This window comes from Uranotaenia lowii, chromosome 2 (genome assembly GCF_029784155.1).
Source record: "Uranotaenia lowii strain MFRU-FL chromosome 2, ASM2978415v1, whole genome shotgun sequence".
NCBI classification, from domain to species: Eukaryota; Metazoa; Arthropoda; class Insecta; order Diptera; family Culicidae; genus Uranotaenia; species Uranotaenia lowii.
In genome coordinates, this window is record NC_073692.1 from 72,558,819 (window position 1) to 72,573,675 (window position 14,857).

At 37.7% G+C, this 14,857-nt stretch overlaps 2 protein-coding genes across 3 annotated transcripts in view; one reads left to right on the forward strand and one right to left on the reverse strand.

Annotated features, from left to right (window-relative positions):
* Positions 1 to 14,857, forward strand: part of LOC129748909 (breast cancer anti-estrogen resistance protein 3 homolog) — a 353,061-nt gene that overhangs the window by 191,687 nt on the left and 146,517 nt on the right. The gene's annotated exons all lie outside the window — the stretch shown is intronic.
* LOC129741561 (breast cancer anti-estrogen resistance protein 3 homolog) overlaps positions 958 to 14,857 on the reverse strand; it is a 14,613-nt gene continuing 713 nt past the window's right edge. Inside the window, exons 2-9 of the mRNA XM_055733301.1 lie at positions 13,919 to 14,209; positions 7,264 to 7,366; positions 6,978 to 7,131; positions 5,903 to 6,915; positions 5,551 to 5,840; positions 5,290 to 5,482; positions 5,014 to 5,230; positions 958 to 3,019 (exon numbers count right to left, since the gene is read on the reverse strand). Of these exons, the coding sequence (XP_055589276.1) occupies positions 2,878 to 3,019; positions 5,014 to 5,230; positions 5,290 to 5,482; positions 5,551 to 5,840; positions 5,903 to 6,915; positions 6,978 to 7,131; positions 7,264 to 7,366; positions 13,919 to 14,209 (2,403 nt within the window). The 3' untranslated portion in view covers positions 958 to 2,877. The remainder of the gene's footprint in view (positions 3,020 to 5,013; positions 5,231 to 5,289; positions 5,483 to 5,550; positions 5,841 to 5,902; positions 6,916 to 6,977; positions 7,132 to 7,263; positions 7,367 to 13,918; positions 14,210 to 14,857) is intronic.

Genomic DNA, 14,857 nt, shown 5'->3' on the forward strand with positions numbered 1-14,857 from the left:
AACGACCACGACGACATAAATTGTCTGCAATGTCAATTCAACCTCTTCGCTGATTGGTGCAGTCATCAGCTTTTCTCGTAAGCGGCAGCCTTTAATTGCGGAGTTCCTAGGAGACGAACCCATCTCATGTGTGAACCACGTTAACGATCTTGGCGGCGTAATCTTAGATCAGCGCCTAGAATTCAAGGCACACACCAACTACGTGATTGAAAAAGCATCCAGAAGTCTCGGTTTCTATTTTAGAGTGACGAAGGACTTCAAGGACGTGTATTGCCTGAAAAGCCTATACTGCAGCATTGTTCGTTCCATCCTTGAATACGCATCAGCTGCCTGGTGTCCCTACTACCAGAACGGTGTCGATCGGCTCGAAGCTATTCAGCGGCGATTCTTGCGATACGCCCTTAGACACCTGAACTGGCAAGACCCTTTTCGCTTGCCTAGCTACGAAAAACGATGCCGCCTCATAGATACCGATACTCTTCAAGCCCGCAGACAAGCAACACGTGCCTCATTCGTCGCCGACCTCCTGTCATCGCTAAACGACTGTCCCACGCTCCTGGAGGCTATTCCGCTTAGTGTACGACCCCGTGGTTTTAGAAATCTGGATCTTCAGTTGTACATTCCCTTTCGAATGAACAATTACGGAGCCCTCATCGGCGCAATGAGATCGTTCAACAGTTTCTCGGTGCATTTTGACTTCAACGTTTCGAGGGATGTTTTCCAAAGAAAAGTGATACGGGCCTTGAGAACCCCATAGTTTGACTTAATGTTATGTTTTTATTTTTATTCTAAGTAATCATTTGGATCAACATGTGATCCGTTGATCAGAAATAAAAACAATAAATAAAAATTTATAGAAACTTGAAATATGAAAAGGCAGCACCGTTAGAATGCAGTTCGCAAAAGCAAGTAGGTATCCAAATGTGTCATCACACCGAGAAAAAAAATCGCACATCGTTCACTGAAATAATTTATTACTTTCATATTTTTACTGTTTAAATATCATACTTTTGCCAAATACAAGGTTTCCACAAATGATTTTAGTACTTCTGGCAAGTTTGCCCTCTGCTTTCAACATCCGTTTATTGTTTGATTTCGACTGCTTACTTTACTTATATCATTCATGTTCGATAGCTTCGATTCACTTTATCGCTCGAAACGGAAGTCCGGGGAAAATAGTCTAACTAAACCAAAAGGATAATGCAAACATGGGAATATGTACAACATAACTGTACATACACATAAGTACATTCTTCTTACTCCAGACCTAATCCTGCATTACGTAATACTTTTTGCTTCAGACCCGCACTCAAATTGTTCCTGTGTTTATTGTAGTTTTTTTTTTCTAATCATAGCGATTGGATTAATACAGATTTTTAACCTATCTTCAACTCTGACTCGGGAAGGTGATACACAAAGAGGTAAGAAATAAGATAAAACATCATCTGTAGTTGAACCAAATATGTGTATCCTTATCTTTTGTAGTTGTATGCAAATCAGTACCTTCATCTTTAGTTGCACTTCTCATTGAAAAGGGTTCCCATATGTAGCTCAGTTAGTTTATAAATAGTACGCATGCTTTTTATCATTTTTATTATCATACAGTTTCTTTTCTTTTTATTTATCCACTGTTTTAACTAGCTTTGTGTATTTTGTGTGTTACTCTTTTGCAGTTGTATATTTATTTATTTTTGTTGTATTTTTTCTCTTTCTATGTTTGAAATTTTCACTCTTAAATGTTGCCTTTTCCAGCTTGATTTCGAATGACTGCACCGAAATTCTTTCGTCAGGTTGTTTTTCAGCATTTTCATTTCCTTGAAAAGGTTTTTTTTAGGAAAAGGGTTTTTTTGCATTTTAAGAAAGTTGAGATTAAAGTTCGATTGTATAAGTGTAGGGGTATGAGGAAAGGTTTCACAAACCAATATCAACGTTTTGTTTTTGTTTCTATTTCGAATGATATACATACGTGCAGTATTGCTTCAGGTAGAATTTGATAGGAAAGTGTGACATTTATCAGGGGTTGAATTCGAATAACGATGAATACAATTCTTCATTGAATGTATTTGTAATTCGAACCGATTCTCATTTTTCATGTCAAATTCTGTACTCAACCGACTTTAAAGTTGTATGAATTCGTTCCTTTGGCTGTAAAAAAAAATTAAAACCCAAGAAATCGATTTAACTTTGATTGAGTCTCTAAGTTTTCGGGGTCTCGTTTCAAGTTAAGAATCATTAACTTCAATGTTCTGTAGTTCAGTTTCTGGTGATTTGAGCGTAAAATCGCTCGGCTCACGTTTGGCAATTGTTCTAAAAATGTATCCAAAAACTAGGAAAATTCCTTCTGCTGTCTGTTGTAAGTAATTTCGTTTGTGTTATTCACACATTTTCATTTTCACTTACCAATTATTGTTTCAAACTGTTTGATTTAACGTTGCTTCATTTTGTCCTTTTTTGGTGTATCTTTCAATATTTGAGCTAATTATATTTAGTACGTAATTTTGTTGTTTCGTTACTTTCGTGTCGACCTAATTAGGTATAATGTCATTATAAATTTCGTGTATGACGACTATTGAGATGCTTTTTGATGTTTGCGTGTATTTATACATATCTGAATACCAAACTTTTACTACGAGAATCGCAAATTGGAATGAACCTACGAATGACTTTGACTTTTTTTAAATATTTTATCCCTATAAACTCGCAAGTAAAAACTGTGTAGTGTATAGCGTAGAAAACTGATGATTCGAATTCGTTTGAGTGATTGATTTCTTTGTTTTTTTTTGTTGCCTTCTGGAAAAATTTTTTTTTCAGGGATTTCATCCTATTGGATGATTCATCCCATTTCTGGAAAGATGTGAAAGAATCATGGATGCTTCTCTAGCCGGCGGCATTTTGCGATGGATCCGAACAGAATTTATCCGCCATTACGGTGAGCACGTGTTCGAATTTGGCGTGGCGATCCTCGGCCGGTACGAAACAGCCCTTGCTGCCCCAGAGGAACTTGATCTGGAACTCGGTTCTGTAAAAAAAAATGATTGAAAGAAATGTAAAATATTCTTCATGAATGTACAGGATTTTTTTCTATTCACAGATAACTCAATATAAGAACTGATAAGAGAAATTGATGAACGATTTTTGATTCAACTTCAATAGTTTTAAATGCGAAACACAAATTGAAACACCTTATTGACTTACAAAACCAGCCTTAAAAGGCCAAACATTCCGATACAATTATAAATTGCAACTTGATTTGGCTAGACATCGTGAAATCTGCTTAATCAAACAATCGAAAAATTACTTGAAACTTCTGTATAGTTACTTTGAATTATGGTTATTTGAATTTTGCCTTGGTAGTTGATTTTACATTTTTTTTCATAAATAGACCGATAAAATAAAATATCTAGCTGAAAAACGTTCATTTTTAAATAATGATGTGGGGGGATTTGATCTCATTGAACTAAATTTGAAGTATTTTGAAACTTTCAAAACTAGAGATGAAATTTAAACTTTTTCAACCCATCTTTTATTTAAACTCCAATTCTTTGATACAACTTGAATCTGCGAATCTATAGTTTTCCATGCGAGAAAATAGTAATTAAAAGGTAATTTTCGTATTTCGTTAAAAAAAAAATTCAACTTTCGTCAGCATGTTGAGGTACAACTTCCTGGCACGGATTTTGGCGGACTTGTTCTGCTTCTCGTCGCAATTAGGGGCCTTTTGTACCTTGAACGTTCGAAGCCCAGCCTTAGTTTTGGCCTTCTGGACAAAACTTCAGCTTAGGGGCAGCTTCTTAGCCACATCCCGAACGAACGTGTTCGGGTTTCGCTTGAAGGCCTTAACTACGCGGTTGTGGTTATTTTTGTCAATTGTTCCTCCAACCGCTTAATCAATCGGGACATCATGGAATTCGCGATTCCCAACGTATTAGCGATGGAACGATGCGAGAGATCCTTGTTCTCGTGATGAATGCTCAAGATTTTATCACGCACGAGCTGTTCTTTCGACTCCATTTCCGCGAGTTTTAATTACAGGACTTTAAAACTTGCAGGATGTAAACAGTGCACTATGAACTAAATTCACCCAAATTTTCATTAAATTCTACCCAACGGTTAAAAAGTTAGAGCAAAAACATAAAGTGTGGCAATTCCATCGTGGACACCCTTTATGTTTTTTTTCCAACCCGGTCCATCTTTATTGCTCACGATTTGACCACCGTTTTCTGTTTAGTTGATCTTTATACCTTGTTGTTCTTTTTAATCATTTCACCAATCAATGGCACGGTTTGAGCGTTATTAAGCCTCTAACCTTTTTTGCCTTATTTGTTTTTTTTTAAGTCTTCCGTCCCACGACATAACTTGATGAACATAATTCCTGAAATTCACTCGATCCGGGAAAACCGTACTTCAATTTCTCGGGCATCCCACATTGGCCGCTCGTCTCGTTCCTATCGGATTCGTAGCGGACACCTGCATTGCAGCCCAGTCGTGCGACATTCTCGCAACATGCCCTGCCTAGCGTATTTGTCCAACCTTCACCACCTTCTGGATACTGGGTTCGCCGAGCTCGTGGTTCATCCTTTGTCTCCACACTCCGTTCTCCTGCACGCCGCCAATGATGGTTCTCAACACTCGTCGCCCGAATACTCCGAGTGTGCGCAGGTCTTCCTGCTTTGCCTTCTTGGAATCAATTTTCTTTGCTTTTATTCAAACTTTAACTCAACGTCTAATCCTTGATCCTTGATCTTGATCTCCTCAAAACCATTTTACCATGTGCAATTATGTCGAATCGTTTTTTTTGGGGTATCTCACATGGATTTTAGTGTTTTTTTGTCACTATCGCCCCCATAAATGTATGTCGGCAGACTTCATAATTCGAATTTATCATCAATCTCCGTCCATGTATTCAAAAGGTGTTCACAAAAGACAGTGTTGATATTTTTCGAGAAGGTACAGAGTGAAACAAAACTGCTCTTCATTGAAATTTTTCTTTTAAACGTATTATAAACCACTCACCTGAACGCATCCTCGAGCAGCGCATCCAGCCGGCTGGTATCCTGCATCACAATGTTTGCATTCTTCCGATAAAGGGGTAAATTTTTTATAAAACTCCGCGCCGCATCCAGGTGAGCAAACAAGATGGAGAACCCAAAATCCTGGGTAATATTTTCCCAGGGGGTCACACAGCTCGCCACCAGGGTACAATTCGAAGGCGGTGGCTGCGTTGGGTCACCTAAAAAGTGCAATCTTATTAGAACTCTTGAGGTACCAATCAAAGAATTTTGAATTTACCCAGAATGTCGTTGATGGAACGATCCTTAATCAAAATGTATGGCAGTACGTGCGGTATCGTCGTGTTCGGTGCCTGTGGATTTGAGCAATCGTTCATGCTGTTGAGCGTAGGTCGTAGTTTAGCTTCGAAATTAAATGCACTGTCGGTGTACTTTTGGCGCAATGTGTGCCACGTGGTTTCCAGTTTTTGTATCTGTTGGGGAACGATTGCTTTTAAGTTTAAACCAAGAAAACCGGAACAAATCTTTTCCTTAATCTTACCTGAGGCATCGATAGGCCCAACATTATGGCACAAAATCCGAAGAGATTTCCTAGGGCAGTTTTCGTTTCAACCGCGATCTGAATCCACTTGTTCAAGGTTTCGGCCCGTTCCAGATCGTCCTGGCAGGTGAGAATGGTAACGGCCACCAGCAGTTTCATACACTCGGTTCGCTCAATTAGATCTAGCCGAAACTGGCGACCATGATCCAGGGTGATCAATTCCAGCCCTGAGCAGTTCAGGAGATTATCTTTCTTTTCACCAGACTCCTGGTCGGTGTGTGTAAAATGGTCTGATGAGAGAAGAACGAATATAAGTAAAGATATTTCAAGATGAATCATTTTAATAAAATACCTAATATCAAACTGATATCGACCCGTGTAAGATGCGAGGCAATTACTCGTGCCCCTGTTTCAGCCAACATCATGCGGAACGTATTCAGCGTTCCACTGTCCAGTGGCTTGTAATCACAGAATGGAAGCATCAGCGTGTTGAAGTTTTCCAAATCGTATCGCGAGACCTGCTCGTACGTTGGAATAGGCATCGATAGTAGTGCTTCTTCGGCTGCCAAAGGGTCAAAATCCACGTACGATCGCAAGGTGACCGAGGACATGGAGTTTGGGATGAAACGTGGATTTTTAAGTATTACGCCACCCCGATGCTGCGGGGCAATGTCTTCACCAGTAGCGGAGCTCTGAGCCGAGTCACCGGAACCGTTTCCAGAGTCCGAGCCACTGGGATGATAGGAACCCATTCGATGAATCGCCCCATTTCGATCCGATTCTTTCATGGAGTCGTTTCTATTGACTCCACGTATCGGTTTAGGAGGCGGACTAGGAACTTGCTCCGTTTCTTCATCATCTTCTGCAAAGTGTTTCTGCTCCATGCAAGGACTCAACGAGTGTTCGCTAGGTTCCTTGTTGATGCTGGAAGCTCTCGAGCCCATGATACCGTGCGAAGATCTCAAGCTGTTCGATCGTGGAAGCGACTGGGAAATCGATCGGTTCAAGTTCTGTGTCTTGACTACACCATCGGCGCTTGAACATTTTTCATCTACCGTTGGAGTCGATCGAGCCGAGGAGTCCTGATGTATCACCCCATCGGCACTGTTGCACTTTTCTGTCGATCCAGCCAGTCTTGTTGGTTTAGGAAGCGTTTTACTATCCGGCGGAGACGATCCGTTGCTTTGAATGACCCCATCGGCACTACAATACCTTTGCTGCGTATTTTGTGCGCCATGCAGCGGCGTCAGAGATTGCGAACGTTGTTTCTTCGACGGCAACCGAGGTGGCGTTTCACGTTTAGTTCTCGGTGGCGAAGACATCGGACTGCGATATGTGTTCGTTTGCTGGGTGTAGGGATTGTACCTACAAAAACAGAAAACGACCTTAATAACTCTGATTTCTACAAGCCTTGTACAGAATCTCACCTAAAACCAGGTGACGATGGTACTGGAGAAGGGGAATTTGGTCCCCGCATTCCCTGCTGGTACTGTCCATACTTGGAGGCATAAAACGAGAGGGGATAGATTCGATTGCAAGGGAACTGAATCCGTGCCCCTGAAGCCGCCGAAATTGCTTGTCCTAAAAGATGTAAAGAAAAAACCTTCACTATTTATCCGGGTACGTTAAACCATCTTATATTGATTCAATCAAATAATCAACAGCATATCGCTTGTCTTATTCTCGGAATAACACCAAAAAAGTAGTCCTCACCTGAGCCGACGTAGAAGGTAATCAAATCAGGAACTGTGTCGTACGCGTCGTCCTCGAACTGGTATTGTACTCTTTCGTATACGGTTTCAGGTTGAATCAGCAGCTGCAAGGCAGAAGCAAAAAATGGAAAACAGTCAGTATTAGGTGTAACAGATGGGCCGGAAGGAAATATTTGGGAGCTTCTAGGCTCGGAGCATGTTTATGAGGAATCCTTTAGCCCTGTCTTGCTTTAACTCGAAACTTTAACGTGGAACGATCAGATAAATTCAAGCTTAACAAAGTTATGCCCGGTTATCCTCAATTCAGACTTTTAAAAATTTCAAATTTTTCTGTTTGAGTGCACTTGAAGAAAAAAACGCTTTTTTATAAAGCAATTTGAATTCTGGTCGATGCGTTTTGAGCAAAAAAAAATTTATCAATGTTTTCAATCAACTTACTGAAATGACAAAAATAAAAATAATGTCAAACAGTTACCTAAATTATCAAAAATTACTAGGAAAAAAATTGCAGAGTTTTAACTCTGTATAAATTCAAAAACTGAAAAATAAAACAACCATGCCTATCTTCCAGATTTTTATTGTCAGTTGACCCTCTATAGCGTCCATCTACAGTTGCGTTCAAAAAAGAATGAAATCGAGTGAAGCTGTGCACCAACTTCCAACTTTGACAAGCCATTTCTTTCGCGGTTGATATTTTTCATGAAATTTTCACACAATTTAGCTATACTATCCAACTAACGCTCTACAAAATTCGACGTCTTTACAATGGCTAGAAAAATAGATACTTCTATTCCCGTAAAAAAAGGAAATTTGGAATTGCTTCACTAAATTTGCTTTATGTTTGGCAATTTTCATTGAAAAATCTTGAAATGATCCAAAGATGTAAAAATGTTTGATCTAGTACCTGGCTGAGTTACGTCAAAATCGATGAACGCGATCAAAAATGTTGTCGGGTAGAAATTAGTTTCATTATCGCCAAGCAGACGATTTTATTCTTTTTTAGACGAATGTTACTATGGGAAACATCGTTATCCATGTATTCTTGGTTTTTTCTTTCACAAAAGCAAAATTTATCACAAAGAATTTTGTAAATAGATAAAAATTTCATTCATGAAAAAATATCAACCGAGAAAGAAATGGCAGCTTGTCAAATTTGGAAGTTGGTTGGAAGTGGGAAGCTTCACTCGATTTCTTTCTTTTTTGAATGCAACTGTATCTATCTATATATATAAAAATGAATTTCTGTCTGTCTGTCTGTCTGTCTGTTCCTTATAGACTCGAAGACTACTGATCCGAATAGCGTGAAACGTGGCAGATGGAGGTATTGGAGGCCGGGGAAGGTTTCTATAATATTTTGGGACCCTTCCTATTCCTGTACGGGGGGAGGGGGTCCCTCATATAAAAATAGGTAAGAAGCGGGCTATATGCGCCTATTAAGCAGAATACTGATTTAATCAAATATTACATCGAATATGTGTACAAAAAAAACTATACACATGAGCAGACATCTGTTTTCTATACATTGGAGTAATTTTTTTTTGTAGATATCTCCTTCAGTTTTGGAGAAAATGATTTTATTTTAACTGTTGTCAAAATTGCCGAACCTCAAACCGTGCGGGCTAAATGCGCCTATTTTTATTAAAGGCAAAATTTCTGTTTTTTGACAATATTTCCGTATAATTTCATTGGAAATGCTAGAAACTGATAACTCTCATACGACAAAGCAGAAGTTTTATAAAAACCTATTTCTTTAATTATTTTATAGAATGAATCAAAAGTTAGGGTTGCCATATTATGGAGGCCATAAGAAAAACCTTTTCAAATCTGTTTTGAGATCTTCAATTCTTTCTAAAGGTGTTGATTAGAGCTTGAATTCGATGTTTTAATGATAAAAATCGTGTATTTATTCTATTTAACCTGTTATTTAAAGATAGCGGCATTTTACAAACATGATGGGGGCATACAAAAACACTCTCTTATTGCACTTTCCAATCATTATCAAACCATCATAAAAGCTTAAATTTGTTTTTCTTTTAAGGTTCATTTGAATAAGAAACAAAAACCACCCAACTTTTTGTTATGAGCTTCTTTACGTATAATTTTTAAAAGTCAAAATATTACATCAAAAGGTATCAAAACCTTGTATGAATTTTTGATTTTTTTTTGAGTAGGTTTATTCAAAAAATTCTTTCTTGCCTTTTGTTCGAAGCGTATTACCCTCAAAATGCATTGATTAGATATGTTGTCTTGCCAGCCATTTCGTCAAACGGCCGTAGGATCATTTAACCCGATAGGCCCATTTAGGAAACCTTCCCCCTAATAAGTCTTCATAACTCGAGAACTGATCATGCAACTGTAACCAAATTTGGCATGGGAGTGTATTTCGGTACGAGAAATATTTCTATGATGGTTTGGTACCCCTCCCTGTCTCCGGTGGGAAGATAGGGAGGGGGAAGGGGGGCTTTCTTACAATTTTTTACATAACTCGAGAGCTAATCAAGCAAATGGAAACAAATTTGGCATGTAAATAAGGGGGTATTTCAATACGAATAATATTTCTAAGGTTATTTGAGACACCTTCCTTCTTCCAGCGGGGGGATGGAAAGGGGGGGGGGGGGGGGGGAGGGCTTCAATACAATTTTTATACATAACTCGAGAACTTACCGAGAAAATGGAACCGAATTTGGGCATGGGAGGGTATTTGAATATGAGAAATGATTGTAGGATAAATTAAGGCTTTCTTTCAGCGGGGAGATGTAAATGGGGAAAGGAGGTTCCATACAAGTTTATCATAACTTGATGATTAATCGGGAAAATAAGACCCGAGCATCTAACAAATGTTGACATGGGAAATTATTTTTATATGTTTCTGTTCTGAAATCTTGGTTTGAATTCGGATTAGCATTTCATTTGAATTTTAATTCGTGCTGTTGGAAGCTCATACGCATTTTCAATATTTGGGTAATAATTCTACGAGTATATTTAAAAAAGAACCATTCTGAGTTTTTGTTCCATATCCGGATTCAATGCTCTTAAATTTAGTTCTTACGCAGAATTCAAACATGACAAAATGGCAAATCAGAATTCAAAACAAAGAATGAAATTCATTATTCGAAACTCATAAAATGTTATGAAACTGATTCAGATTCACAAGTCGGTATCGATTTTCGACTGTTAAATAAGTTTTTTGAGGGTAAATTTTTCGGCTATCAGTCAACTTAAATAGCAAAAACGACTATTTATTTAAAATCCAACGTTTCGATCCTTATAGGATAAGGTTGCCAGAATTTTTTAAGCATATATCCGGGCCGGACAAACCGGGCTATTTAAAATAATCCTGGCAAAATCCGGGCAAATTTGGTCAAAACCTGTAAATTACTCATAGAAACAAAAAAACCGAAAAAAAATTATTTCACTAAAATTTGTCAACAGACTTTAATTCGTATTTCAGGCTTTCAAAAAACCTTTCGTGATTATTTTTATGAAACTTTTCGTTTTGGACGCCTAATTAAAAAAAATTATAACACAATTTGTTTTTAAAAGTTGGATTTGAGAATAAAAATGAGAATAAACCCGGGCAAAATCCGGGCTTTTCCAATGAAATCCGGGCAACCGGGCTGTACTGGACTTTTCCAAATTTTATATTGAATATCCGGACAAACCCGGAATAAAACTGGGCAATCTGGCAACCTTAATATAGGATCATCATCAGGGACTATAATTTTATTATATATTAACACAATTTTTCTAAAACATGTGTATGTGTTAACATATAATAAAATTACAGTCCCTGATGATGATTCTATAAGGATCGAAACGTTGGATCTTAAATAGTCGTTTTTGCTATATAAGTTAACTGATACCCGAAAAATCTACCCCCAAAAAAGATTCACAAGTCGGATTAATACTAAAAAATTAAAACAATGAATTTAAATTAGAACCCAAAACATCACATTGAAATAGATTCATAATTGAGTTCTCTGAAACAAATTTAACTTCCTGGCTCATATCTGAAATTAAGATTCCTATAGTTCGTTTTTTTTGAATATTTCAGAAATCGTATTCAAATTCGGAAACAGACTAAAAACTCAAATTTAGAATTTAGGTACATTATTCTGATTCAGGAATAATAGTCAAAATTCATTTTGTACATGAGTTTTACAATCAAGATAAAAAAAATTAATCAAAAGTCAGTTTGTCAACATTTCAGCAATGATTCACAAGTGTGAATATGAATTTGAGTTTTAATTGCAAGTTTTGTTTATGAAAAACCCTGATTTAATTTAAAAAAAAATCCTTCATAGTATTCATAACAAAGCTGATTTTTTATGAAATTTTTTTTTAACGAGACATTTCATCTTCTCACAAAAAAATCACAGAAAATTGCCTATTTTCTTATTGTATTGTTCAACAGTAGATATATTACAAACAAAAGTCTTAACTTTGGATCAAGTATGCAAGAATTATAAATGAACCACATATTTTCAACCTCAACTTAATAATTTACCTTTTGTCAATTTTATTATTTTTTATCGAAGGTCTTCTTCAAAATCTTTAAATTTGCTCAAGAGCTCGGAAGATTTTTTTTTTCAAGAAATTGAAGGCTCTCTCTTAAAAAACCTTTTCCATGCTCAAATCAAATAAGCTAAACCTTAAAAACTTTTGAAAAAAAAATCAAAGATTTTAACCATTGATACAAGTAAGTTCTCTATTCTGTTACTTACGCTAAGTTATACAAATAGTGTTTACCATTTTGACCTTTTTGAAAAAAATATGTCAATTTAAAACGAAAGGCTTTTAATGTGCAAAAAATACTGAATAATGAATAATCAAAAAATACTTACAGAACAATATTTTTTTAATTTTTTTTCATGCATTTTAGAGCAAAAAAATTATTTAAAGAACCCGTCACTATGAATATGTGTGTCGCATTTCGATTTTTAATTTGTAATTCTTTTAAGAATCTCATGATGAAAAGCTATCCAAAATTTCGACTAAAGGCGCCCGCACAATAGCCCGTCGGACGTCGCGTCGCGTCAGCGTCGCGTTGACATTTCATTTTGGAGATACCGTTTTCCGTTTGAGCCACCACAATGGTGCGTCGCGTCAGTGACAGAATTGTACTTAAACGCTAGACTTGTTCTAAACAGCAGCGTTCTCGAGCGTCGACGTTTTTGTTTTGAAATAAATCAAAATTCCAGCACGTCAGCAGGGTTTTTAATAATCCTTTTTTAAGCCTTTTTGTCAAAGTTTGATACAAATATACTCAAAAATAAAATTATCGTAATTTTTCTGTGTTTTGTAATGTTAGGCACCCCGAGTTTTGTCTCAAAAATTCTGGAAAGCCTTGTCAGTGGACGCTGTATTGTGCTGCAAAAAATTCCCAGTGCGTCGCGTCAGCGTTTTAGAATTCAATGACAGCGTTGACAGCTGACGCGACGCGACGTCCGACGTGCTATTGTGTGGGCGCCTTAACGCTTTGTTCACCTCAATTTTTAATGAAGGGATACAAAACTTCCGACAGGCTCTTCCGGGCTAAATTCGGCACTAGTGCTAATCCAGACCACTCTATTAACCCCTTTTAAAATGTTCCAAAATGTTCTTCGAAATGCCAAAATCTTAATGGCCAGAACCGACACCCCCAAAAATATATTCATAAACTCCCCGAACGCAAACATCTCACCTTCGACAGACGGAATTAGTTGCCGGAAGCCATGCTTCCGAGTCCGACTAGGACTAGTAAAGTAAGTATTTGCTCACCATGTGGCCAACCGACAAAACTTTTCCGTTTCATCAAAGAAAAGAACATCCATTCCAACATCTTCAAGATGATGGTGTTTATTGTACTTTACTCAAGTTAAGTTGTTTGTCCTTTCCAAACCGAGTGTGAAGAATCAACTCTGGATAGAGGAAATGGGTGAGAGGGGTAAAGTGCTTTAGTGCCACTTCCTAGTGGCAAAGAGCAGCGTTTTTTTAAAGCTTCAAGCTACAGGCGGAAGTCAACTAGGTAGGTGCCTTCCTAGTTCTGTTCTCTACTCCCCACTAATAGTTCTCCGTCTGTCGGGATGTATGTTTTACTTCAAGTAAATCGCTCTGTAAGTCCAAACGAAAAAGGTGCCATTTTGCTTTCCATATCTTTTTCCACCCTTTTTCACTGAGCATAGGTATAGGTACTTCCACACAGTGTCAAAGCAAGTGCACTCGACATGCAAGTTTTTTCTTGAGACATGTGCTTTTTAGGAAGATGATGGATGCAAAAAGTATTAAGATAAAAGCAATTGTTGAACTGCATCATCGTCTTTCTGTGGGTCTTAAAGATATGCAAGAAAATATTGACAGTTACTTTAGGACGTTTTATAAAAATGAACAAAGCACAAAATGTTCAAATTGTTTTCATTTAAAACCATAACCGAATCGACATTTTATGATTAATTTGTAAAACGTTAAAAACAATTGAAAATTTAAAAAAAAAAAACCTTCACAAATTTAATTTATAATGGAAAATGTCACGTTTCAGAATAAAAGACCAAACAAACGTTAAGCGTCTGGCACTTATAATTCTTCGCAATTTGCTGGCAAGCCGAAAAACTAGCCTTTTAACCAAACAAACACCCGTCCGTGTCCCACTTCCCAGCCAACCACCCGCCCACACCTACCTTATTGATGACAAAGTGCAACGTTTGTCCCTTGGTCCGGCAGGTTAGCACGTAGTTCCCCGGCTGGGAGACGCAATCTCGCACCAGGAAGTCGCCCTCCCGCGTTACAATTTCCTCGGCCCGCTGCCGAGGAATCGGCCCATGATACCAACCATGGGACCGTAAATCTCTGGAATCGAGCGACAGTTCCCACTCCAGGGCCTTCTTGAGGGCGACGGCTTCGTTGCCGCCGCCATTTCCGGTGCCACTTCCTCCTCCTCCTCCGCCGCCGCCACCATCCTGCGGTGATTCCTGTGGTGAACGAGAACGGGGAAAGAAGATTCAAAGGGAATGGTAAGAATGTTTTTCATTGATAACTGGTGTTTGGTTTATGGTTTTTATGCCGCTGCAGCGTATAAAGTTATTGGTGATAATTTGGAGAAAATCAATACTTCGAATTTAGCTTCGAAGCTCGTGTTTTCAAAGCTGAAGAGATTATTCAGTAAGTATAGGTTTAGCAAGCAATATCACAGCGTCTTTGATTATTCAAAAAAAAAAAAAAAATTTGATAAAAAAAAATCCTCCCTAAGATGATCCAAGAAACCCGATGTGGCCATAAATCTAAATTTGAGGGCTAAAATTTTTCTGAGAGCTGATATAACCTTGCCCAATTTCATCCCAACTGGTTGAATAGCTGAGGATGAAAAACTTGCGCACTGGTAAATTAGTAAATTCTACAAATTTGAATTTCTATCAAACATGTTCCTTGAAGACTTAACGAGCTTAATCAAAACAAAAATATTTAATTCGATTTATATACTTTTTATTTAAAAATACATTGTAAGAATGCGGAGATTGAAGGCTTGAAGCTGTTATGAACACTCTACACGGTACTTTTGGCAGTCAAAGTTAACACTCATTTACAGTTCTCGTGAAAGTAATCGTGATAAAATCTATTTC